Source organism: Triturus cristatus, chromosome 3_2, assembly GCF_964204655.1.
Source record: "Triturus cristatus chromosome 3_2, aTriCri1.1, whole genome shotgun sequence".
Lineage (NCBI taxonomy): Eukaryota > Metazoa > Chordata > Amphibia > Caudata > Salamandridae > Triturus > Triturus cristatus.
The window spans coordinates 966,621,657-966,649,255 of record NC_140584.1 but is presented as its reverse complement, the minus strand read 5'-3'; the positions used below and the strand labels follow the sequence as shown (position 1 = coordinate 966,649,255).

The 27,599-nt window shown below is 44.3% G+C and overlaps 1 protein-coding gene across 6 annotated transcripts in view; it reads left to right on the top strand.

Annotated features, from left to right (window-relative positions):
- MSI2 (musashi RNA binding protein 2) overlaps nt 1–27,599 on the top strand; it is a 1,546,127-nt gene that overhangs the window by 1,316,813 nt on the left and 201,715 nt on the right. For 5 of the 6 annotated variants that reach the window (XM_085649529.1, XM_085649527.1, XM_085649528.1 and 2 more), the window contains one exon: nt 23,765–23,830. In XM_085649529.1, the coding sequence (XP_085505655.1) occupies nt 23,765–23,830 (66 nt within the window). Of the gene's footprint in view, nt 1–16,355; nt 16,380–23,764; nt 23,831–27,599 lie in introns of all 6 variants that reach the window. The other variant, XM_085649524.1, reaches the window with a different exon arrangement.

Here is a 27,599-nt window from a genome sequence, read left to right as displayed (position 1 = left end):
CTGAAACCAGAAGAAAATTAAATGTTCTCAATAGCAGTTTATATCGGCAGAGATATCTAGTTGTGAGGGAGTTTGTAATCGTTCGAGTTGAAAACGTTGAACATGCAAAGACTATCAACTTGCCTCTCTAAAGTCTTAGTCAAATGTGGCCAATAAAGTGTTATTAAAGCACCTAAACACCTACGGATCATACTCAATTTTAGCTTTGTAGACTTTCTTTCGTATACTCTACATACCACAGTAAATTTCCCATTCATTTCATTCACCCGAGTTGCCAGTTAAGTTGTTGGGAAGATGACAGCAATGTGTCAGCCCAGCGAGATTTTAGACACAATTATTTTGACAGTGCCATTCTTAGCTTTTAGGAAAGAAGTTGGAAATAGAGAGACTGAATATCATCTCAATCCCTGTTCCGTGCATCCCAAATTGTAAGAAGCACTTTCCGCACTGGAGCTACATTTGGAATATATTACAACCAGTGATTGATGCACGGCAATGGGCAATATACATATATTCCACTAGCCCAGAGTAACAGGGAAGATGGGGCGGCTTTTTCAAATACATCTAAAAAAACAATTAATAGCATCACTAACCTAGAAAGTGAGGAATCGAGTTGGAAGCGGGAGACTGGTAGACAACCAAGACCCTCAGCAGAAGAACCCCAAGCGGGAACAAATACGGGGTTCAAAGTGCAGAATTAGAGAGGGGCAGGATCTGTGAATTGTGCCATTAGAGGGAAGTTCAGACTTACCATGTATTAATCTCCCCCCCACCCCCCCCCCCCCCCCCCCTGATTCTACACCATATGTTTGTTTTGATTCTAACAAATGTGCCAGAACTCAAAAAGGGGCAAAGGGAATCGCATTATGACCTAAAAAATAAATGAATCATTTGGCTGTCTAAACATCTCCAATTTTCCCATAAGGATGCGGGTGAGATTTTATTCACGCGCAGGGTGAGAGGTGGGTGGGCCAAAGAGTAAAAGATTTAGATGGTGATACCATTGTGATTAATTTCAGACACCCACAGGTTGTTAGGACACTCCTAATGCGAACCCACCAAGGGCAAATAGGGGACATCAGGCCCCTTCCATTGGGGTACTTTTACCCCTCGAGACTGGTTCCAGATAACCCATGGACAGTCTCCGGAGTAGGGCCCAGATGCCGATACGAGCAAAATCTCACCAGGGGGCAAGAGTACACAACCCAATCATTTTCCAACCTTCCACTTGCAAATAGATTTGCACCCTTGGATTCCGTCGACTGACCAAAATCAATACAGCAATTTAACTCGGAAACAAGGGAAATAGAACAGTCACCAAGGAGGGCTGAGGGAGTAGATTCTGCCCATAGTGAACAAATGGAGAGGCTCCCTCTAAATTATATTGCAATAGACACACCTTCAATGATAGCACAAACTCCCACAGGCCATCAGCAGCTGCCCCACTATCTACAGCTACCAACCCTGACAACAAACCCAAGTTCCATGTCTTATCCTGGACCATTGCGGGCTTGAATTCTAAACAGGGCAACCCGGAGTGGGGGTCCCTTATTGATACATATGACATCTGTATGTTTCAGGAGACTTGGGCTAGAGAGAACACCCATAGATTGGGTTATGCAACTTTTTGCTTGGCAGCCACGAGTGGGGGAAGGGGAAGACCTGCAGGAGGACTTTGTGTCTGGGTAGCTGTACACTTGGGATGCACGGCAAAACAGATTGACACAACTTCACGTGACATACTTTGTGTCATCCTGAGTTTCCCCACCAAGATTAGAATAACCTTAATCAATGTCTACTCTCGCCCGGTTACCTATGGCCAGGAGTCTCCAATTCTTGAGCATTTGTCAACCTCTTTACACACAATCCCTGATGGCATCTTGGTGGTACTTGCTGGCGATTTCAGTTGCCAGTGTGAGCCACTGAAGGACTTAATTGGGGGTGACATTGACTTGGAAGACCAGCACTGGTCTATTCCAGAATTGAATGCCCCACCAACCCGAGCCTGGACCCCCATGGTGCTCCAAATGAACACCCTCACATTGACCCATTCTTTTAGGGATTGTAATGGTCAAACTAAATCTGATTCCCCAGCAAAACACACTTACAATAGACCTGGTAGCTCCTCCATTATAGCTTATATCTTGATGGATATAAAATCTTGATGGATATAAAATCTTGGTGTTGGGTGATTGATTTTAAGGTTATACCTAGGCACGATAGCGACCACAATGCCCTGGCCCTGGATATGATATCACCGTGCCCTTAGAGTGTTCAAGTGGGAAATCATCTAAATGGGTCCAGGTTAACCCTGACTGGTTGCAGGAGGCGAGTGAAAATGGGGGCCATCTGTCACTTTCAGGACAAGCTGGCCTCCCTTTATAAAATTGTCACTCCATACCTTGAGTCTGCCTATCAACTCAGCTATACAACAGTCTCTAATACAGTCATAGCAGAAAACGGGAGAAATCATAAAGATCTAGTAAGTGACCTGGTCAACATCTTCTTTCCAAATCTAAGCAAAAGGTGCCCATTGGCCACTCCTGGTATAACGGTGATTGTCGAAGAGCTAAGCAATCATTGATCCTAGCAATTAAAGCAAAGGACAAACCAATGCTAAGAGACAAGTGAATAGCCTATAGAAATACAATCAATGCTGCAAAAAAGGAATGGGATGCTGATAAATGGGAAAGTATGAGGGCTGCTTTAATGTTCAAGGGATATGCGAACCGTTTGGAATATAGTTAATACCGGTTGCAAGGAGGGTAAATCGGCAACAGAGCCAAACTTTGGGGCAGAAATTTGGAGGACTCACTTTAAGTCGCTATATGCAAGGGAAAAGGAAGAAGTAGGTCAAGCTATGGGCACGCTAACTTGCTCTCAGCAGTCGTCCTTCAATGCCCCAGAAATCTCCCTAAAAGAGATAATGGCTGCATTGAACAGAGTAGCTCCCGCTAAAGCGCCAGGCTTAGATAAGATCCCAGGTGATGTTTTTAGGAACAAACCTATTATTTGGGCTCCATATTTTTGGAGCCTATTTAATGCTATTCTTCAGGGGATGCCAATTCTGACGACCTGGTTGGGGGCCGAGATCATCCTGATTTACAAGAAGGGCTCTCCACTTCTCCCCGCTAACTATTGTCCAACTAGTCTCATAGATGTTTCACAAAAAATCTATGCACGAGTACTTTTGGATCGACTGTAGAGATGGATGGAGGAGCATTCCATACTTAGCCCCTACCAGGCCAGCTTTAGAGCAAGGATGTCCACGATAGATCAGATTTTAAGGCTGCAACTTCTCTATTGGAAGACAGTGCTTCTGGAGGGTGGCAGCCTTTATCTGATCTTCGTGGACTTAAAATCAGCATTTGACCTGGTCCCCAGGGACAAATTATGGTCGATTTTAATAAGTATGTGGGTCCCTCTGTACCTCTGTTATCAGATGAAGCAGCTTCATGACTCTAACTATGCACAAGTTAGATATGGGAAAAATGGTGAGCTTACAGATCCTATAGTTATAGACAGAGGGGTAAGGCAGGGGTGCGGTTTGGACCCAACCCTCTTCTGTCTATTAACAGCCTTGTGGAGGACTTGATTGGTGGGAGGGACGTAGATGACCCCAGGTTGGCGAAACACAGGGTTCTGGCCCTGATGTTCGCCAACGACACTCTTCTACTATCTAAATCCCCTATGGGAATCCAGCGGACCCTAGACATCTTCCAGTCATTTTGTAAACGTAGGGGTTTGGAGATAAACTCTCTAAAGACCAAATATATGTTTTTTAACGCAGGAGATTCTACACGCCCAAATCCCTGCCTAGATGGGAAACCTCTGGAAAAGGTTACGGTTTTTGACTATCAAGGACTAACCCTCACTGATAAAATGCAGTGGCAAGCACAAATCAAGAAGGCTACTATAAGGCTAGCCCAAACTTCGGGGGGGCTGGCGAAGATGCTTAAAAAAAACACCCACAAAATGGTTGGCCCGGCTATGGAAATTTACAAGACACAATCAAGGGGGGCGGCCCTGTATGGGGCAGAAATTTGGGGCCATCAACCAACTGACTTCCTCTCTAGAAACGAAAATTCTTCATTAGGCAAATCTTTGGCCTCCCAAAAAGTACACCACTGACGCCACTACGTATGCACCTTGGGGTCGGTCCAATTGCTGAGGAAGTTGCCCTTAGGCCTCTTCTCCACTGGAGAAGTTTATGGTGCACACCAGAACTGGTGGCTTTTAAAGATGAGATGAAGGAGGTATCTTAAACTTGCAGGAGGCGGACAAAATCCCATGGTTAGCCTACATCAAAAATACCTTAATTACTCTAAGGATGGGTGACCTATGGGCCAATGCTGAAGTATCTTGCCCAACAATTCCTAGGAAGGCTCTCATAAAGCTTTTTAGAGAATTTAAGATAAATCAGATTAAGGGGAACTCCACCACTGGTACACTGACTGTTCAATTTCTAGAAGTCCAGGACCAATACAGGTTAGAATCTGTTCTTGACATTATTCAACCCCCCCCTAGCCAAAAAACTTTCTTTGCAATTCAGGCACGGGGTATTACCACTCCGTGCCTTCACAAATAACTGGATTGGTGCACAGTTCAAGGGGTGTCCGGTTTGTGAGAACATCTCCAAAACTGACCAACACGTACTGTTTGTCTGCCTGGCATATAAGAAGATTAGGCACCAATGGCTCCAACAAGTTTGCCGGTACCTTGGGACAACTTACTGCGCGGAGGCTTATAGGATATTAAAATACGATACCAGCCTCCCTCTTGTGTACTCAGTTTCCCGATATTTATTCTCTATGTGGTGTGCTCGTTCAACTGTACTAAAATCTAGTCTGGTTTAATTGGATTCTTAATTTTTAAACAATTTGTATTCTTTTTTTATTGCATAATTGAGTAGTTTTATATACATTATCGCTTTTACTGAGATCTTTTAAGTATTGCACTGTCCAGCACTTTACTTCATTTTGTATAACAAAACCGTATGAAATGTGTTTTTTTTTAAACAAATGTACTTTTATGACCAGAATGGCCGAAATAAAGATATTTTGAACTGGATATATTCCTTGTAGTCCTTTTCAGATGAGGGAAGATGTAAAAAAAAAAAAAAAACCTCTTTTAAACCCACAATAGCTCTGTAAACATCATTGACTGAACGTCCTTTATTTATTACCACTTTTTCGACTGTGCAGTTCATTTAAAAATAAAATAAAATAGCATTTGCAAAGCCAAATAGGTCTCACCTTTGGGATTTATTGACTTTAACAATGGGTTTTCATGATACCATGCGCTATGCCTAATGAAAATGTTAGGAAAAAAATGCGCTACAGCTTCATCACTTTGTAGGTGAGAGCATGTGCGTGCTTACAAAATGACCTATTTTTCTTTTTATTCACTGATCTGAGATGTATCCGTTAATTGTAAAAAAAAAAAAAAAAAAAGCAGCAAGAACGTGTTCTCTGTTAAACAGAACCGGGAACAAGCGGAGAAACCAATAAGGGGAAGGGACGGTGGCTGGGGATAGCAACATGAATGGAGTATAGATGAGCGGAGCAAGCAACATGAATAAAAATAACCTGGGCGGCTGGTGGTGAAGCTACACTAATAGTGGGATGAATCACTCAGAAGGCAGGAGGAAGCAACTGACTGAGAACAACATGGCGAGAGAGCATTATGGAGCATAGTTAGGGGAAAAAAGCAAAAGGGCGAGAGAGTGCATGTTGTGTGGTGTAGGGGTAGAGCAGTACATGGGTAACACATGAACACAAGCACAGGGGTGAGAGATGACGACACAGGCGTGGAGATGAGCACACAGGCGAAGGAGAGCAAATGGACTATGGAAGGGGAGAAAAGCACAGGTGGAAGACAGCTAGAAAAGATATTCACTCACTTGGCGTGCTTAAGCTCAAAGAAAATAAAGTTCCCTAAAAGTCAGCATTGGAAGGTAATAGTTTTAGCCAATCAGAGAGGTTATAAAGATGCCATGCTGCAGGGGGGCCAAGACTCAGAAGCTGCAACACAGAAAGCCGTTCAGTTAGAAGCAAAGCAAATGAGTGACAAAGCAAAGCGATGGCTTTATTTCGCTGCCACCACTGGACTCCACCCTCACTGGGGAATCCAGAAAACGACCACTGCGCTCAGGGGACAGGGAAAGGGATGAGGCGCTATCTCCTACGCTGGACCCAGCAAGGGACTCCCTACCTACGGGGTCCTCACTCTCTACTGGCGTCCAGGTACTGTCATCATCTTCTGAATCTTCAGGGCTCCCCACAGACCCACCACCCTCCAGGTGTGAGGCCCGGGCCCTTTCTTCCTCCCTGCGCTCACGTTCTCATTCACCTGTTTGCCATCCAATCATGTGGTTCCTCAGTTCGTACACAGTGTCTGACTCTCTCACCCCTATGTTTCTCTCCCTACAGAACCTTTCCAACTCCTGCATACCGTAATAAACTAGATCACTGGGATCAAAAGCAGGCTCCATTCTGGCAGACGTTCTAGAGAAAAGATCACACAGGGAACCTAGGGGTCTGCGTTTAACACAGGAGTACACAATTCACAAAGGATTCAGCAAGCTCTCTATCCCAGAGAACTCACACTCACTTGCCTAGTGCCACACACCATTCATCCACACACAACCCTCCCCTCGGACTGGTAAGGCAGTTTCTACCACCCCTGATTCCTCAACCTGACCACCACGTGACACAGGTACCAACTCTGGGCGCAGGGCGGGGGACAAATGTACTGGACACTATTACGCTGCCACCACTGGATCCCACCCTCTGGTGAATCCAGAAAACACAATGCACTAAGGGGGATGATCTACCCTCCCGAGCTAGGGACACCTAACTCACAGTGCACAAAAACACATTTCCAAAGAAATGACAATTAAAAACAAACTTAGAACAATAATCCCTATACCATGTGATTTATCTAAATGCAGAGTTTTGTAGTGCGGCCTGTTGCCGCTGCGGTACAGCGCAAACGCAAGTCCAAATCCCACCGCTGATCACCAATGTTAGAAATGGGATTTCTGGTTGGCTGAGGCTTGCGCCAAAGCCAGGCAGAAACCACCACTCTAGTCAGGGCTGGGGAGTTACATGCCAAAGATAACCCCTGCTCACCCCCTTGGTAGCTTGGCACGAGCAGACAGGCTTATCCCCGAGGCGATGTGTAAAGCGTTTGCGCGCGCACCCAGCAACAACACCCAAGGCCCACCACAAAGGAAACTCCACACAAGGTATTATATAAAAATAACCTTTGTATTATATCACAACACATTAGATAAAAACACACACTTTACAATGTGCCAACAGGCACGGGCAGAATTTACAAGGGATTATATGTACAGGGGACAGGGCCACATGGACCACTGTCAGGAATTAGCACTTTGTAGAAATTACACTTAGAACGTAGGAATAATACATTAGAACATAGCACCTACAATCACTGTAGCACTAAAAATAGAACAGGTAGCACACAACCAGTAACTACTGGTAACAGGTAAGTACCACCTATGCAACCCTAACCACCTTAGGAAAATACTGCGCAGGGAATCAGGACCTCACTAGTACCACCTGTACTAGGAGAAAACAAACAACCACCTAAGTATCACAATACCTGTAGGGGTAAACGCACATTACACATGACGCATAAAAACATTCAGAGGTGTAAACACAATGTAGGAAAGAAAATATCATGAAGGCATTGCGCAGGCGCAAAAGTACATATCTGAAAATCACCAGGTACCCTAGGGGAGGGCACAACACAGCAGAACTGTCCCCAGGCCAACTGGCCTCGCAGGGGTGTAGAAATGACCAATATCCAATACTGTCAGGGCGCGACTGCGCAGGCTGCGCAAGCCAGGCGCACAATGCCCAACCTAAACGTGGCAGCTGCCCACTAAGTGCTGGGCAGCTGTAGGAATGAGCGTGGGCACCACTGTGCCTTCTTGGGACAAATAGGGCAAGTGTTGGAGACTCCCTGGGCTATAAACAAACGAATGTGGCCCCCAATAACGTGGAGCGCACCAGCGCTCAAAGAAAACCATGCGGGGTGTTGGAGCCCCACGAGCGCTCTAAAATAATATGCCCCCACGATGGATTGGAGCCCTCAGGCTCTAGACAGGGAGAAATGCCCCCGTAGCGTTGGAGCGCAGGAGCGCTCAAATTCCACCATGCCCCTAACGTTGGAGCCTTGTAGGTCTCTACACCAATATGGGGACCAATGTTGGAGCGGCCCGCTGCCTTCCGGGGCCGCTCCTCTTACGGAACAAAATGCCCCCGACTTTGGAGCCTCGATGGAGCGCACCAGCGCTCAGTAACCTGCACCCTCCCGCACTCACCGGATCGACGATCCTGTCTCCGGTCGCGGCGGGAGGCACTCCCTCTTTGCTGGCGGCTTGAGGGGGCGTCTGCCAGAGCGGGGTAGGCTCCCGCCTGGCTTCTCTTGGGCTGCGGGACTTCTCCTTCCTCGCCGGGGGATCCGGGAGCCGGGACTTCCTACTTACGCTCAGCGTCGGAATGACGTGGCGGTTGGAGTCCCGGTTGCCGGGCAACCCCCTGGCTTCGAGTCCGGCGTCGCTTTCCTTTCCTGCGGCTCGGGCCGCGGCGGTGGTTCCTCTGCGGGGTGGGCACCCGCTAGTCCACTTCAGACAGCGGCCAGGTCCCTGGCGGGGTGGGCACCCGCCAGGGATATCACTTCCCTAACAAAGCGGGGTAGGCACCCGCGACCCAAATAATTACATAAGCGGGGTAGGCTCCCGCCTGGGCAGATGTACGGCGGGGTGGGCTCCCGCCGTAAAATAAACAAATAAGCGGGGTAGGCACCCGCAAGCGCACCACAATGCCGGGTGGGCACCGGCCTCCAGAATAAAGCGCTCCTAGCGCTACGGCCAAAGTGAAAGCGCTCTCAGGCGCTCAGGGACACACATCAAGCGCTCCCAGCGCTATGAGGGAAAGAAAAGCACTTCCCGGTGCTTTAGAGGAGAACCAGCACAAAGTCCAGCAAAGTCTCTAGGAAGGTACGCAGGGGCAAGGCTGGGCCAGGGGCCAGCTCACTGGACCCTCCAGGGCAGGAAGGCAGCCCCAAGTGGCGGTTCCTCCTGGCCTCCAGCAGCAGCCCCCCTCAGGATCCTGGAAGAGAACAGTTTCTGTGGGGACACAGCCCCATTTTTATACAGTAAAACCCTTTGTTCTGGTTTCAGGGTGAGGGGGAAAACCAGTCGCAGCTGGTTGGGGAGCACCCTTGATGTGCTCAGCCCCTCACTCTATTTACTGGCAGGGCTAGGGTCGTCAGTCGCACCACAGGGGGCGGAGTCAGCATTGTGTGGGGAAAACCCTGCCCTATTCAGGACCCAGGTGTACTCCTCCCACCCATCTAGCTGCTGATCTCCCCATTCACCACTGGGTGACTCATCCTGACTCTGGGGAATCCCTAGCCCGTCACATGACCTCAACCAGCCAATCATGCGACAAGGCACACATTTCACACTGCACACCGAAGTGCCCACTTCTAGAAGTGGCACTTCCACACTAGGTACATGCACGCCGCACACATCATCACGCAGCATTCAATCACACGAGTCCGCACATACCAAACTCGGGCCTGCACACCCCACGCATCAGGAACTACTAGGGACACATACATTCCCCATGCATTCCTATAGGAGGGCAGGCCTATCTCACCACATGCACTCAGAGTGTGCACGCACTTTACCCTGGGACACAGGGAAAGTGCGCAGAAACCAAAAATCACCACACCAAGTCACCAATAAAAAGCAAAAAAGTCCAGGGGTGAACCTGCCAGAAGGGCCAAGTCCAACAGGCAGGCTTTAGGCCCAGATATGCTATTGGTAAACCTATAACAGGTCTTTTGCAACCATACAGCTGTGCACTCTGGTAAGCTCGGCCTAAAAACAACTGTTGCAGAACATTGTGAGCGAGCAGTGGTGCAGGCATTATCAGTGATTATCATACAAATATGTATTTTATATTTAATTTTGTAAATGTATTCATTTTGTGTTCCAACATCAGCTTTTCAGTTTAAGAAAATGCAGGAAATTATCTTTTTAACTAAAGGGCCTGTATCATGAAGGGCTTTTTCTGGTGTAGGGCAGAACAGAGTGCCTCTTTTATGCGCCTGTAGATTGTAAATTGAATTCATGTAATCTAATATTTCCTTGAATTAGTGCTCTGCATTCAGATAATATTGCTTAAAATTATTGGGCAAGGTTTGCCTCTTTCTGTTTCTGAGCTGCGCTGTCAGAAAATAATGCACTAAGACATATCCAGTTAAATTAATTCACTTTACACCAAGCAAGTGCTTAAAACTGGCACACAACTCTGCGCTATTAAAGTTCAACATAATGTGGCGCGACGTTATAATTATTTATATTCATAAACCTAATTCTCTAAAACGAAAGTGAGCACTTTTATGACACCAAATTCAATTTTGGTTTGAGATTTTAGCTTTCAATTTTTTTAATAAACCATGTTTGGAAGCCAAATATTACAATAATAGACAAGCTTGTAAAGCACATGATTACACCCACTGGTGTGTCCCCGCGCTGAGGCACAGACTCGTCGGGTGAAAGAAGGAAGGAGCAAGAGATAAGGGAACCTATGCTCAGAAAAGCCAGGTTTTTAGTTTCTTCCGGAAAAGCAATTCTGATGGTTCAGCACGGAGGAAGAGAGGGAGTGCAGTCCAGTTCTTGGAGGTCAGATAACTGAAAAAGCGGGCTCCCATTCTAGCTTTTTTAACTTTAGGGATCTTGACCAAATAGGTTCCGGTAGATCTGAGCGGGCGAGTGGGATTGTAGGGAATGAGTAGATGGTGTAAGTAGCTAGGGCCTTTCCCCTGCAAGATGCGGTGGCTAATACACAAGGTTTTGAAGTGGTAGCCAGTGTAGGACAGCAAGAGCCTTCCTGGTAGATATCAGTTTGCCATGTTCAGCAACTATCCACATGCACCAATGCCACACACACACTGAAATACTCTCTGTGCATTCCCATGTATCATCACACGCCATGGATGCCCAGAATGTCAGAAATCACCACCATTATAGGCCTTATTACGATGGTGGTCGGACCTCACTCCGACATCCTGTCAGTGGTGGTCCGACCCCCGACAGATCTTCGCTCCGACCGTTAGATTACAATGCCGGTGGTTGGACCCACAGCAGTTATGGGGTTGGGGGAGGGGGGAGACCACCGCCTCCTCTAGGATCAGTGATCACAATGCCATGAAAAAGCTGTCTGGCACAAAATTTGGTTCTCCTGACCGCCACAATAGCGGTAGGCAGTCCGACCTACCGCCATCAAAATAAGGCCCTCAGTTAGGGCCAACATTACACCAATGATGGTTATCTTCTGACAAAATGTTTATTCTTCAGTGCTGGATAGTGAATTTGTGCCAATTTGAGTGGTATACTTAACAGGTTCCCTGGTTGGCCAATTTATAAACAATTTACCAACCTTACAAGGTTCATATGCTGAAATGGTAGGCCAAGACTGCAAGATATAACTTGGAGATGTCAGAGCTAGCATCTTACTAACTAAGCTACCTTACAGCTTTTCTACACTAAATAAAACTATAGACTATCTGATGCATGTCAGCACTGGATTTTTCATAACTATACCATTCTGAAGATAAATGACAAATTGCGTAGCTCTTTTTAAAAACAAACTTTAGCTACATAGTTTCTGTAATGAAACCTAAAAACGTCTACCTTCTTAAAAATGTCTCAGTATGTAACCTGGTTGTTCAACCGAATTGACCCAAAGGCGAATTGAATATAAGATTCTGTCCTTGTTTGGGGACCTCTCACTCCAGCCCAACCAAAGCCCTGCTGCTCACCCCACCTGGCACAAACGCCTTCTAACTCACTGTGTTGTCGATTGCCCACAACTACTTGCCAAGACAGTGCTGATGCAGTGCAGGAGATATCAATAGTTCATACCCTCTGCCTGTCGGGACAGTAAGGGCTTGGAAGCACAATGCACAAAGTGACGCTCAGCCCCCGATCCCGGTATGCTCTTCAGCTCCTCTCAGCATGTAGGTGAATCAGCTCTCTTTTACTCCCAGTTCCCGAGGCCCTGTGGCTTTCCCACGTAGTTTGCAGGGCACTTCCTGATCGCGCAGACAGAGAACAGCCAAAGAAACCAGAATATGACATTTTGCTGCGGCCGGTTGTAATGAATACATGGCTCAGCAGCAACATTTTAATTTTTTGTTTCAAATTAGTGGAAGAGGTCGACTGGGGCTGAAACTGGCCTCCATGCTCCTAGTCCATTTTGCAGTCGCTTAATTTGCAAAGAGTCAGGCAACTTCTGTTGTTTAAATGACTGGAAGCCTGTCCTATTTGGGTGGGGAAGTGGGGGTGGGGTGGTGGGGGGGGGTGACAAGAAAAAACCTGCCCCCCTTGGCTAAAACCCTGCGCTTCACAGTGACGGGAAAGTCTTGCCTGAGCAGAGAGCTACAGTTCTAAAGGTAGACAACAGGCCTGGATCCAGGAATGTTTATTTGGGTGGGCCAAGGGGGCATTTGGGTGGGCCACTGCAGGCTCGATTTGTCGCATATATGTCTAGGCAGGCCTGCTTCAGGGCCCTCCTTTATCTCTTCTTAGTCTTAGACGACCCAGTGAAACACACTCTTTTCCAAATCTCTTTCTAAATATTATCACTCTCAAAAAGTGTTTTTTCCATGTAATGTTCCTTTGATGTGAAGAGGAGGTTTCTGAGGTGAGAGTATCAGGCAAGTGACACTACTCAGGCTCCCTCTATGCGAGCCTTCAGGGAGAATCCCTCTTCATTACTTCCTCCACCTGACCCACCTCTGCAACACACTCCCTTACAGACTTGATTATCCACTACTCCACTCCAGTGCACCTTATCTCACAGCTGACCTTAGGCCCCAGCCCCATATCAGGCCCCATCGGGCTCCACTTTCATTTTTCACGGTAAAAACATTAGTAGAATCACCTTCAAACTTAAAACATTGAATATAGCGGTAAATATAATTAGCACGCACTTAAAAGTATGTTCCACAGTAGCCCTTATGACCCGACTGCTAATTAAATAAACAAAAACAGAAAGGCCATGACAGGGCTGGCTTCAGTGCTGATGTGAAAGTCTTTTTTAGAGCCGCACCAATAACCTCTTTCTCCGTAAATAACCTTTACTACCACCTTCCAACAGTGCCCCTCATCCCTATTGACCTCCTCCTCGGATTCCATCACTGCCACCCCCCACAAGTGCCCCTCATCTCTCTGTAGCCAATCCCCCTCATGACCGCCTCCTCAGACTCCCTCACTGCCACCCTCCAGCAGTGCCCCTCATCTCTCCCTAGCTCCCCCCTCCACCCCATGACCTCTTCCTCAGATTCCCTCATGGTCACCCTCCAACAGTGCCCCTCATCAATCCATAGCCCCTCCCACTACCTCCTTTTCGGATTCCCTCACTGCCACCCTCCAACAGTGCCCCTCATCTCTCCGTAGCCCCTCTCTCATATGCATTTCATTTGTTGTACAGCGCTACTCATATCGGTGTAGTGTGTGTCAGTACTTTACACCATGCACACATTATACAGAGACAATGAATCATAAAAGTATGTAAATCAGTCTACAGGGAATGTCACATAAGCCAATGAGGATTACAAGGTGTAGGAATCACATGTCATCCATACTGGTGGGCAGGATATTTTAAGAGGGTTTGGTCTGGGGAAACACAACCTTGGGATTTAAAGAGTATTTCATGGGGTCAGCTTTACTGATAAAAATGTATATCTGCCTAAACATACTCATTTTAGCAACATTTAGAATAATGAAAGACTGTGGAAGTTCTAACTATATCACAAAAAAAGAAAGCGACGTTCTAACTATACCATTCATGTTTGTATGCAGCTCTTGGAGGACAGTTCATTGGTCACTGTCCTATGTTAGGATTGTAACTTCTGAACTGCAAGTAACACAAGGATCTCTGTGACAAAGGCAGTAGTTACCCACTGAGCTTCCACATATAATACAGTTAATCTGCATTTAAAAACTACTAACAGACAAACCATTGCTCTCCAGCAGGATCATTTATCACCAGCGTTATCTGGGCATCTTTTATTGTCTTATTGTTGTCCTGCATCAGCCATGATAATGATAAAAACTGTTTAAATGAAGTGCCCACGAAGTATGTGCCCTGCTGGGCCTGTGCATATTTTAAAATGAAAAACATATTAGTAACACATTCTCTTACCTACTCCGTTAGTCAAACTGTGTGTCCCAGCCTGATGTGATAAGCAGCTGCAGAGGTCAGGAAAGGTGAATATGGATAAACAAACTTCTTTTCTCCTGCGCTACATAGAAAAAGAAATATCCACGCAGCAGGACATTGTGGCCTTTGCCATGTGGAGATGAAGGGGTGAAAAAATAAACAAAGCCTCGTTAACATGAAAATGGTCATTTAAAGACCTGTGAAGTACTCGGGTGCGGCTGCAATAATCTCTAAAACTGTGTGTGTGGCGCGCGCCCGAGAAGCTGTCTCGGCCCGGGCTGACAACGACGACGTGTGCTTTGCGCGCCTGCCTTCAAACCCGGCGAGGGCCAAGGCTCCTGTTTGGGTGGGCCAGGCTCATGTTTGGGTGGTCCTGGCCCACCCGCTAGAACCGGGCATGGTATACAAGCGACCAGGGCACAACTCCTAAAACAGCAAAATGTTTGGCTTCCTTGGGGCTGCGAGTGTCTGTCCTGATACTTGCTCTTCCTCGCAAGTGAAAGCTCGAAGGCCGTACATGCTCTAGCTCAAAGGAGAGAGCAGCGATAGAGGAGCTCTGCAGGGGCGTGGCTAACTAGTAAGAGGCAAAGTACAAACCAGCAACACAGGCACGGCTTGAAAACCGTGTCTGACATTTGACCTCGGTCTTTTAATGCTCGGCAAATGTGACAAAATAACCAGATTTACAGGGCTGTCCACAGAAATGGAGTTGGAGGGGGAAAACAGCACCAATCCTGTGAAGTGCTTTTTAAGAAAGAAAAAAATAGTTCCTGAACTGATGTTAAAATGGTGACCAGAGTATTTAAATTGTAGTTAGCCCCTGCTCTCTGAGATGGATAAACACAGGCATAAGCATGCCATGGACAAATGGGTAGAAAGAATCTGAGAGCGACATTGGAGGAAGCCTATGCAAGCCCACAACGAAGTATATACTAAAGTATATCAGAAGAAAATACTAAAGTATATACAACAGGCCTCGAAAGCTCAACCTAAAAGTTGAAAACTGAACGGCTGAAGCACTGTTTTCATGAAGAATTGTGAGATTGGCGGTTGTCTCCCTTTGATCTTTCTTATGCAAGCATACTGTGATGCAGCCTCATCAAAACATGGAATTCTTTCTGCCTTGGTTATTTGAAGGAGTGCTATTGAATTTGGTGACAGCAACATAGTTACCCGTGCTTTAACACTTGTTTGCGCTGTACAAAATATTAATTGTGGTCAAGTTACCTTGGTTTCACTCCCCATCCTATTGTAAGACATTTTAGAGTTGAAAATATGTTCTTGCAGTAGGAATAAGGATGAGTCCATGGTTGTTTGATCCTTCAGGACATTTTTTGTTATCTCAGTTGTGGATCCCACAGTTTGAAAATGAAAGAACAACTTGGCAAAAATGGTGGACGGTTTTGCACTCTAGAAATGATTGCTTCCATGATCTTGTTGTTGAAGCCTTTATTGTAGCCCCTGATCTAATGCATACAGATGTCGCTGTCAGCTGTCTTTGCATTGGTGAAAGAAGCACGTTTCTGATCGCTTCTTTGACGGGCTGTCATTGTGTATGCAGCCGACTGGTAGAAAAGACAGGGTTACCAAGATGCCCGTTATCAGTAAGCTAGTTTTGTCTCTATGGTCTGTGTGCTACCTGCAGAGCATGATTCAAGTTCTAGCAGGTCACTCTGTTTCTCATCCCTGTGTGGGTTGAAATTGTTCGAGCTAGTGGGGCAGCAGACACAGCAAACAGTGAAATACTTTCAAGCTCACCTGTATTTAGCACTATGTGCACGGTATGTTTTAAGACAGTTCAGCCTTAGCCAGGGTAATCAAGTTTGCATGGAATGTTAGCTGAAATCTTCTCTTTCTCGAACGGGTACATGATCTGTGTTGATATGATGAATGGAAATATTTATTTTAGTGAACATTCACCCCAGCTATGTTTAAAGTGCTTGATCTTCCTTTTTTTCGTATGTATGTATATTACTATTTTTATCTGTAATGTGTGCCTATTTGTCTATCAGTTACTCTTCATCTGGAAATTGCATTAGGAGATGTACAACTATTTACTAAGATCTACCTTTTTCTCCCCAACAGCCTTGTTACCATATTTAAATGCAAGTATGTCTTTTTTAATTGGTGTTTCAGTAGCCTAGCCCAACTCTAGAGTAGTTGTCTTGTGTTTTTGCCTAGTAGTTCTGTGTCTAGTAGCTAGGAATGTAGAATTAGTTGCAGTTGCCATGTAGTTTTGTTTGTCTGAAACTTTTTCTTGAGCAACCTTTCTTGTAGTCTAACAACTAGCAAAAGCCTGAGTATTTGTGGTGTGGTCCGTTGTCGCGCCACGTGATACCTTGGCATGCAAGTCGCGCCCAGTGAAGTTGACTGCAATGGAGAGAACTGCAAGATCCAGGCAAGGTGTGTCAGTAGCAGAACTTCGCTTTAATCGTCACCTTCACCTTTGAAAAATCTGTGGAATTAGCAGTGATGTCCGCCCTGGCACGTTTTTTTATCCTTCGCGCTCACCTAGATTAGCTTTCAAGGGTTGACATTATCTGCAGCTGCCACTGTTTACTTGTGAAGCTGAAAGTCTCCTGTACAAGCAAATATTTAGCTCAATATTTGCTAATGATCCAGGGAAGTCATGATGCGGAAACTGGGACTGGAAAGTATTTCAGCATAAATTAAACTGAAGTTGGCTCTCGGCAATTAAAAGCTGTCCAAGTATTTAAGTCAATTTCTGCTTCAGTTGTAGGCAGTAACTTCCACGATATCCTTGTAAATGTGCAGGATGCATAAGCTGTTACACTGATTGCTTGTATAATGTAGGTCTAACTTCTAAGCTCGTGGTCCCCAAGGTTGCTACCGTTATCCAACGAAATCACAACAGGAATGGTCTTATGTATCCCCTGGAAGGGAAGGTACTGGATACTTACAGCTACGCCTTATGTTTTACAAGGGTCACCTTTATATGTTTTCTGTATAGGTCTCTATGGCAAGAATGCATTGCTCACCACCTAGCTGTTACCTTCCATGGTAGGATTTGCATGTTGGCATAATGCATTATTAGCCTCCCTTCGGCCTTGGCATAATATATAACAGCTCACTGTACATTGCTATTGGCATGATTGATACATGGGTCGAAAGGCGTGGGCAGTGATGCATTTAGTTCAGAGAGGTAACCATTTATTCCAAACCGTGTTGCATTTTGGAAATGGCTTTCTTCATATTGCTTTTGTAAGTCAGAGGTATTCTCAGGATAGATTTTTGTTAGAAGTCAGACATAGGTTGACTTTTCACTCTTGGCTTCTGTTAGTCCAGTCGTATAATTTAATAGCCTCTCATAAAAATGAGATTTCCAAAATCAGTGAATAGGTACTGTTGAATTTCGGCAGACTTTGAAGAGTGAACCTTTGGAGTAAATTCCATGAGATTTTCGCCTTTGGGCTACTGTATATCCAGGAGTTATCATAGATGTACCTGTGTATTTACACCTAGCCTATATTTCCTGTTTACATGTACACAATTCTTGCATATTCATACTTACACGATGGGTCTTGTGTTGCTCTTGAAGGCTTGAATTTGGGCTCCTGTTAGCTCAAGGTATGGAGGTTTTGGAGAATCATGGCATTTTCAAATTAGCAATGTATATTAATGTTTCAGCTATAAAGGTAAATTTTATTTAGTGAGTGTATGGTTTCTTTGCGAAGACTGTCAGTCAGTCATGCATTAATTTGAATAAGTTATTCTTGGATCAGAGTGGCTGCATGCATAGCAGGAGTTAAACTGACTTTTAGATGTCTGTTAATGAGCAGCAAAGTAGGCACTACTTCACTAATTAGTTTCATTGTTTTTACTTTGTGTATTTTTTTTTAACAAACTTTATTGACCCTTTAGTCAGAGTACAGTACAGTGTATCAAATATTCATGGCATTTAAATTTTTTGTGTATCATTATCCCATCTCTCTCCGTAAATGAATTTACAGACTTCAATCGTGATATCCAGTATTTACACAACATAAAAGTTATAATGCAAATAAATGAAGCATGTGGAATCAACCAAATTAGTTACCAATATCCCCAAGAAACCTTGTCACGTATCTGTACTTTTCGACCAATAAACTAAATCAACCCCCCCCACTCCCTCTCTCCCCCCTCCCCCCTTTCCTGGTCCGTCTGTGTTCTGCCATCTATTCCGCCTCATAACTTTGAGTTATCACTGATTTCAACCTACACTTCTGGTGTACCGGGGACCGTTCCACATGATTTGCTCTAGTCATCACTGGTTATGTGACAATTGGTTAAAGTAATCAGGAGATTGGGTCACGAAATGTAAGTGGGATATCCAATTGTGTGAGATCCTCGAACAGAACATCCCATTCCATGGATATGGGACGCTTCCTCAACCCTCGCGCCTCCTCCCGTCTCAGCGCCGCACTTTCAGCGCTGCCGCATCTAATTACCTCTTCTCGCCATATATGTAGCGGGGGGCTCCTCAGGCACTTCCATCGCATAGTAATTGCTCTGATCGCCAATATAATCGCTAAGTCTAGGAGACGCAGGTGAACTTTCTTGGCCCTAGTGCGCTTGCGTAGGCCCAATAGGCATTCTATTATGTTGTCTGTTATTGTGAGATGTGTGACTTACCCCAGCATATTCCGGATGTGTCCCCAGTAATTCATAAGATGTGGGCAGGCCCATAACATATGGACAAAGCCCGCTCCCTCCTCCTTGCATCTCGGGCAGCAGTTCTGGGCCTCTGTGAACATGCACTGTATCCGCTTCGGGGTTAAATACAAACTATGGTGCTCCATAGATCTTATGAACTTGAGTTTAGCATTTCGGGAGACCCTCTTCCCAGGCTTTATCTGTAATCACGGTCTGTATTTTCAACCCATTTTACACGAAGGTCCGTAAGGCTAATGGAAGCCTGTGCTCGGATGCCTGTATAAAGCCATTTAACTAGGTGTCCTCACCTCCCCATGTAATAAAGTAGATGTACCAAGTCATGTTGTGGTGGCTCGCTACGCTGGGGTGCCCATGTCGTCCTGATGTAATGCACTTTTGTTGCATGTAAGAAGTAAAGGTGGTCAGGAGCCCCGGTGTTTCTCACAAATGTATCATGATCTAGGACAGGGGTCTCCAACCTTTTCTGTAATGAGAGCTACTTCTGCTCAAAGAAAGTCTTCCTGAGCTACTACCCAATTTTATAACTGTAAAACAGTGACTGCACTATGACCACCCTAAGCAGGATTATCAGTAGTTATCACCCAAGTACTCCAGGTGCGGTTACCATCAGAAATGCCAGGAAAACTTTCCATCAATATAAAATGCCTCCACCTGACTTATGAAGTAACATTCAAATCTTGACATGCCCTACGGCACAAAAGACATAAGTACAACAGTAGGTCTCCCCAGCTTAACCTGAATTATCATTCATCAGTTTAGTTTCTGAAAATGTACATTTTTCTATCAAATACCACTTTCCACTTTGGACAAACAAACTCAATTTTCCAGACGAAAAGCCAGAAACCATATATCAGTCATGACCATTAATATTCCAGGAATAGGTAAATGTAGGCTAGTCATGCTCCTGGTATGTAAATGATGGCTGCCAGTATACCACAACTTGACCAAAAATACCCAAAATAGTAAAGGATGACCATTATTATGCCATTGGCACTATTGTGCCAGAAACTGACACAATTATATCAGAGATAACACCCTTATAATGTGGGGGTAGCGTGCACATTTTCTGGGGCTTGACACCAGGCGTAGCTTTCAGGAAACAGTCTTTATTATAAACGCACATAAATGCTGATGAGTGTCTTAATTTTCTCTGGTCTGGATCATGCCCTGTTCTCCTCAGGTCTTGAGCTGATCATGCACCCAACTGTCACATTTTCACTCCGACTCCTGCTGTCCCACACTTTGCTGGGCCAGCACTGATTACTGCGCATGCTACTGCTGCCTACTTCTTTCATGGTCCACTGTTCACACACATGTTGTGATTGATAAAGCAGGGACTAGTACATGGTCAATCTCCTTGTGGCTTAGTTATATTGAGATTGGATACAGAGTGTCAAGTGGCAGGCCCTATATGCCGAAACGGAGCACATTATTACGTGTACGATCAGATCAACTCAAGAAAAAAGGATACTGGTCAGCGTTTTATATCATGCCATGGCTTAAGCGGTCAGACCCATGGCAGTCTAGAGCGTAAAGATTTTATTTTCCACTCTCAGGAGGGTGAGGCAGGTCGTGAGGGCCCCTATCTGTTGTTCCATTATCTTCTTGGAGTCTCGGATTTCCTTCAGTATTAAGTCCAATTTTCCGAGTGGGACTCAGCTGGGTCAGTGGTGGAAGTGCCCGGTGAAGGATCTCTAATGCTAGATTCGGGCTGCAGTCATCACGTTTCACTCGCAGAGCTCCACTACCAGGCCGTACGTTTCGCGCCTGGTTCTCAGCGCCAGCAGCCTTCTCTCCACAATCGCTGGGTCAGAACGGAGCTAAATTTCTTTGCAGGGCAGCAACGTGCTAGTGTCTGGTTCCTCCAGGCCCCTTTTGGATTCCGCGGCACAGTGATTTTACAGGATATTTCCCCCCAGGGTCCGGAGCCTCACCAGGTCGCGTCCGCCATCTTGGGCGGTTGGCCGCGCCCCCTGTTTTTACTTTGCGTATAATGTGTTATTAGTATGGGTTCAGTGCAGGTCTTCAATTTCTATGGGCTTTTGATGCAGTGGCTGTCCAAGTTATGCATTGCAGTAAGAGTTCTCTTGCCTCAGCTGTGTGTTGTTTCTGGACTTGGTGAATTATAGAATGGTGCATGAGGTTGAGTTGTAGTTGTTTCCCTAAATGTTCTGCTGGTTTTATATGTTTGTGCTTGTGATTTGTGTATGTGTTTGTTTAGGTTTTAACACTCCTGTCACGTGCTTGTATGTTTGTTTAAGCTTTCGTGGTGAAAACACGTTTTTTTGTGGTGTGTTTTTTTTGTCTTGGATTGAATGTTGTGAAGGTTTGGTGAGGTGATGCTGCCCCAATCATAATCCTTGTAAAGATTGCGATGGGGGGGGGGGGGGGGGGGTCAGGGACATATAGGGCAGGTAAAGATGTAGGTAATCTTAAAGCCTGCAGCAACTAGCAGTGTGTGTGAGTCACATGTTGCCAGTGGGTAGGCCTCGGGCACTCTGGTGGTTATGGTTCACGTGGAATAGTATGCAGAGTGCGCATGTCTGGTTGAACTGTTCGAGATTTAAAGATGTGGTTGATATCAAGGTGGGCTGTAGTGTTGTGTTGAAAGTGACATAGTACCAGTGTTTCGGTCTTTGGTGCTGTTGCGCTGTGGAAAAAGTGAGTCCGATGGGTGGTTATGTTGTATGCATTATGTTGGATAGGTAGGTGAGATCCTGCATGCTGATTATGCACATCGCTTGAATGTTATCCACTTGGCCATAGTGTGTATGATGGTGTACACTTGGTTTGTCAATTATGTTCATGCGTGTGAGTTGCTTGACACCTCCTGTTTTGCATAGGAGTACCAATTCATTGAGCCAGAAAATCACGTTCTTGAAAGTAAATATAGCGAGCCCTGATTTAGCTCAGTTAGCAACATTGTGGATCGCTTGTCCTGGACACGAATGAGACAACCTTTGTTCTATTTAGGAGTTCATTAGCTAGGATTGCAGCATGATCCCCAACACTGAAGATTCCACTAATTTGTGTCTTGTTGAGGGAAACCAGATATGCCACAAGCTTCTAAAAGTAAATGACAACGAGCAAGATGCTGTTTGCTGTATGAAGCCACTTGAACACGGGGCAGCTGGTTGAAAATACTGGGTACATGCGCTATCCCTACCCAGTGGCAAAAACAAAACTTGGGCATCTGCTTGATAACAAATGGACTTTTGACAAGCAAACTGGAGCACTTTCTTCGTTGGAAGTTTTGACATGTTTTGCATCCAGAAAGCTAAACAGCAGAACTACGTAGCAGATTCTCTTTTTGCTAAAGTTTGGCCACTGTTATATCAGTGTGCTCTACAAAGTTTTCAGTTTTGTACATTTGATATTATGGTCACTTCCAGGAACTCCATAATCAAGTCAGAGTGTAAAACCAATGTACATCTTGAAATATTGGACCAGTGCTCATATGTTCTCGTAGTTGTAGCAACCACAGACCGTGGCATAATAGAAGACTTACTTTAACTGAGGAAATTAAATGTAATAAGATAACTTTTGCTTTAGTTCATGGCAATGTTTGAAGCTGCCTAAATTCTGAGTACTAATGTGCAACTTGCATCTCATTATTTCGACATAGCTTGACTACACTGCACGTTTGCAATAGTGTCCAAAAGGGGATTTCCAAGGTGGTTTGCATTCGCCTCCAGTGATTACGGAGTGCGTCTTCAAAATCCTCAACCAATACTGGTCTCCGGGAACACACTCTGGTCCCGTTTTTGCCTTGTTCCACTATCTATGTGTGCATCAGGGATTAGGTTAAGAGGGCACAGTGTATTGTACAAAGCACATCATAGGATGGTCCCTGAGTACTTAGTGACCAAGCCTCACCAGTATGGCCGGATTTGGAACCTTCAATCACCTTATTTATTCTTGTACGCTTTACATGCTGTAGGAAGTGCTGCTGTACAACATTCTGAAAAATGCTCAAGATATGGCTATTTGCGGCCTAATGTGTTAATTTTTATTATGAAGTCTTTTGGTGCGCATGTGAATAAATAAATATATAGTTAGTAAAGGCGATCCACAGATTTAACATGTTGCCATTTCCTCTAATAATTATGTTGCTTAATCACTTGACTGTTAAGACTACTATATATATATATATATATCAGTCTGGAAACTTCATTAAGTTGACAATCAAAACATGACTGTTGCATATTTGCTGGCGATGTTGAGGCATGTTTTTTTTGTACATTTGGTATCTTAAAAATGACACAAGTTTTTCTAGCGAGGTTTATATATATTCCGGATATAAAATTATTTATTAGTTGTCCATTAAATATTTTGCATTCCTAGTGAGTAAGAGGTTACTTTATTGACCAAAACAAGAACGCCTCAGTTTAGCTTCAGCATCCTCTTACTTGTATCCTATATTTACCTTTCTTTGAAGACGTAATTGTAAGATGTAGTAAAACCTTGGCATTAAATGTCCCAAATAGTCAAATAGTGAACAACGGTTTAAGGCATATATCATACATAACATTATTGGAGTACTTGCTTATTTAATTGGTTATGTTTACGGTTACCGTGCAGATAGCATGATTGTCAACTTTTTTAGGGAGGTTTAACTCAACAGCTTCCTAACTACCGTAGTCCGAGCCCGCTACCTAGCACCTGGATACCCCCATGGGTGATTAGCAGAGCTATACCAATTCTGATTGATTGATTGAACTTCCTACCATTGAAGCCAGGCATGAGTGTTTTATTCTTTTGATATTGCTAATGTTTCTGCAATTTTCTTTTACCGTTTTTTATGTTTTCTTCATGGTTAGGTTTTCCAGCAACTGCAGCATATGGATCAGTAGCAGCAGCAGCTGTGGCAGCCGCAAGAGGATCAGGTAAGGGTTCTCCAAAGTGGTGACTGCATAGCATACCCTCAGAATGCACGGACAAACTGGTACTCACGACATTCTTTGTCAAAACCACTTTGCGATTTCTGTCTTTTTTCATGTTTTTTCCCACGCAGAGCCAGAGAAAAATACATTTACAGTAACTATGTAGAAGCTGTCAAATACACAGTGTTAAAGTAGTATATAAAGTTTTGATTTCTCATGAAATTTTACATTGAGGTAACAGTGCTACATTTCATGTACAATCCAGCTTCGCCTTCATTGCAATCTTCAGTTTATGCCTGAGACCAATGGACCGAGTATTGACAAACAAAGGTTCTCACCTACTTTTATGTGCAGCCAAACTCGAACAACAGCATAGCACCTCTCATGTTTTTCCAAGTATTCCTTACAAACCCGTCCCATTTCTCCACTTGTTATTTAGGTTGCATTGCCACTGTGCACACAGCAGTGCTTCGTGTTGGAGGAGATGTGGTTTACTGGTTGATTTCTCATCTGTAAATCCTAAAGTCCTCCTTGTCAATCATTGCTTCCCTAGTTGAATAGTGTGTTAAGAACACTTCATGTGGCTATATCCCGAGCTGCAGAAACTCTGCAAATTGGTACTCGGGCAGTATCCAACATTATTGGGTAGGTAATCAACACAGAAGGGCAATCTGTTATGTTAGGGATGGATTTCAATACTAGAATCTGTTGATAGGTGACGGTTATCACCTCTCCTCCCCCCCCCCCTCCCCCCCACACACGCCCAGGGGGCCTGGAATTTTTTTTTTGTCTCAGTGGAAAGACCAAGCATATCCAGGTTTGGGATATGTATTTAATTACGCTTGTGGCGTTTTATAGCTTGGACTGATCTAAAAGAAATTGTCAGATAGACTTGAGAAATATATTTTAATGGTGAATTAGTAAGAGGTGAGTGACCAAATTAAGAGATAAAACAGACTTTGCCTTTCACATCATCTCTGTCCATCCGCTGTTTTATCCGCTGCAATCAGGAGTGCCCAAAAGACAACTTTTGTTAAGAACTGTGTACAAAAACTTGACATCTGCAGTAATTTGCTTCTCTCCCTCCCCTGTGTAAGATACATGTGGTGACAATATGAACCAGGATAGTCATTTTGGATCCACCATTTTCAGAAACCTGAGTTTTGTAACATTGGTGAGTGAATAAATAGCAACTCTCCTTTTTGCTGTCAATTTCGGTTCCGTTTTATACAGTTACAGGTGATGTAGGTATCTGGCTGCTTGGTACAAAAAAGGGCATCTAAGTCAAATGAAGCATGATGATTGACAAAATTTAAGAGTGAGGCTTTGAAGTATATTCCCAAGTGTCCACACCATTAACTTCTACTGCCCCAAACTGTTTATAAGCAGCATAACCATACTTCTTTGCTCAAAACGCGATTAAGTGAAGCTAATATATGTGACGTTTATATATTTTTAGATACATGTTTTTTGTTTTTTTAAGAACTGGGCAGGTCACACTATTCCCAGCTATCCACTCAAAAGTAAAAAATTCAGGCTATGAGAAATGGCATTTTTGAGGTTTGCGGTGTGGATCATAGATGGTAGATGACTTCTGAAAAGCTCCTCCCTGGTCCCTCTGACAGCAGGATCTCCTGTTTCGCTTTCATTTGTCTTCTACAAGTATTTATCATGAACCTACCTGCAGTAGTTGTATGTCCTTCAGACCGAGCACGCCAGTTTTAACTCTCAATAACAAACATCCTATTTTAACTCTATTTCAAGGCCATTGTGTACACTGTGGTCTAGCGGTGTGCCATTTTTTAGATGAAGTCAGCAACTACAACCTATTGAGATCTGTACTAATCCACATAAAAGCTCAAGATTCGACTTATGGGTTGTGTGTCTCCCAATGTACTTAAGCCATCAAATATGATTTTTATGGAGTCAGAGGAACCAAGTCGTCCGTCTTTATGTTCGTACAGGCATCATAGAGTGTGTACCCTCATCCAGGTGCCCTATGCCCATCAGTCAATATTTGGAAAAAATCCATGTTTTGTATGTTTAGACATATTGAGTGGGGGTTTTCCATGCATGAGCTTAGTCGTCACCCTATCCCTCCTATTGCAAGAGAGACAGGGATCATGAGAAGCTTGTCTAGAAAAGATTAAGCTGCTTCAGCTGTAAACCTGTCCAGAGCCAGAGCATTTCCAAGATTTGAATGGGGACGAAGCGGATATTTATACCTTTTGAAAGTATAAAAATTCCTGGTTTTTATATACTGTTTCATAAGAGATGTTAATTTTGTTGTAAGTACTTGTAGTTGATGCTACAAGTGTTTGAGCTATACTATGCTCTCTGTATAACTGGTTCGTGGTCAGCCCTCCCATGCCATATCTCTCCTTTCTTTCACGGATTGGGCCTCACCAGTTGGAGAACAATATGCCACTCTGCCTGAAGGCTACAATTGTTCATCCTCTGACTACTGGACTAATGCTCTGGAGTGGAAATAAGCTGGCATTTAAGCAACATACAAAATATCCGAAATAAGTCTTTCAGCTTCATAAAGTCCTTATTCCCTTTTTAGATCTCATTTTTCTTCCACTCTTTTGCCACAATTGGCTTAACCCCTAAATCTACCAAAAATGGCTCTTCTGTACTTGAGTAATAATATTGTCCCTACATCTTCCCACATGCCTCTTTCAAAAAAAAAAAATAAACAGTCTACTGGATTGAGCATTGACGTTGGTTTGCCACATACACATTCTTAAGTGCAGTGTTCGGTATGCGGTTTAAGGTGGAAACTGTTTTCCGCAAGAATAAACTGACACTTATGGAGGCGTCTAACTGTCCTCAAATATGAAATTCTAAGTGCTAGTCTTTCTGTGATGGCAAATAAATTGTATGGGTTCAAGCTCCAGTTGCACATATTATATATTCCGCAACCGCTACAAGGCCCTGCACAGCGAAGGACCAGCATACATCAACAAACTCCATCGCAGACACCAGCTATCTGTCGAGCCAACAGCGGAGGATGCCTCTTGCACCTTGCAGCCAAGGCTTGGAACAACCTCCCCCTGCACCTCAAGACTGCACCGTCATTCCAACAATTCAGAAGAGATCTAAAGACCTGGTTATTTGAATAAACTACCTCCACGCAGCCGTCTGAAGCTCCAGCGCATCAAGACCTTCGCGGGTGTATTGCCGTGCTCTATAAATGTCTTTATTGTTTGAATGATAGGCAGCTGCTGTAAGAGTGAGGAAGACTCCTTACTGGTTTAGTAATACCTGTGGAGCTCTTGATCATGTGTGGTTGTCTCCAATTGGAACTTTGGTTTTTAAAATGGTACTGGAAGAAAGAAAAAGTTTAATAGTATAGGATTAACAGCCTTTTCAATTTCCGTGTATTTACTAGAGGGTACCTGCGAATACTAAGGCCCATGCATTGAGATCTTTCTACATGTGACATAGTTTTGACCACCTTTTCTAATTCATTAATAATTATTCTTATAGCTAGTAAAAACACTTTTGATGGGGAAAGGGCAAAAGGAGGGAGAAATACCCACTTACCTCGTGAAGTCAGATCTGATCCATTTTGTTGAATCAAGGACATCGCATTTGACTTTTCTACATCATGTCTATCATGCTGTGGCGCATCTTTTTTTTCACACTTTTTGACCATGATCTTAATATTATTTGTGGGGATAAAGCACCTTTTGGCTGGATAGAGAAGTCAAGTAAGTAGTTTTGCTTAGACCTTTGCTTTTCAGTTGGCTACTACTTACTATTCTAA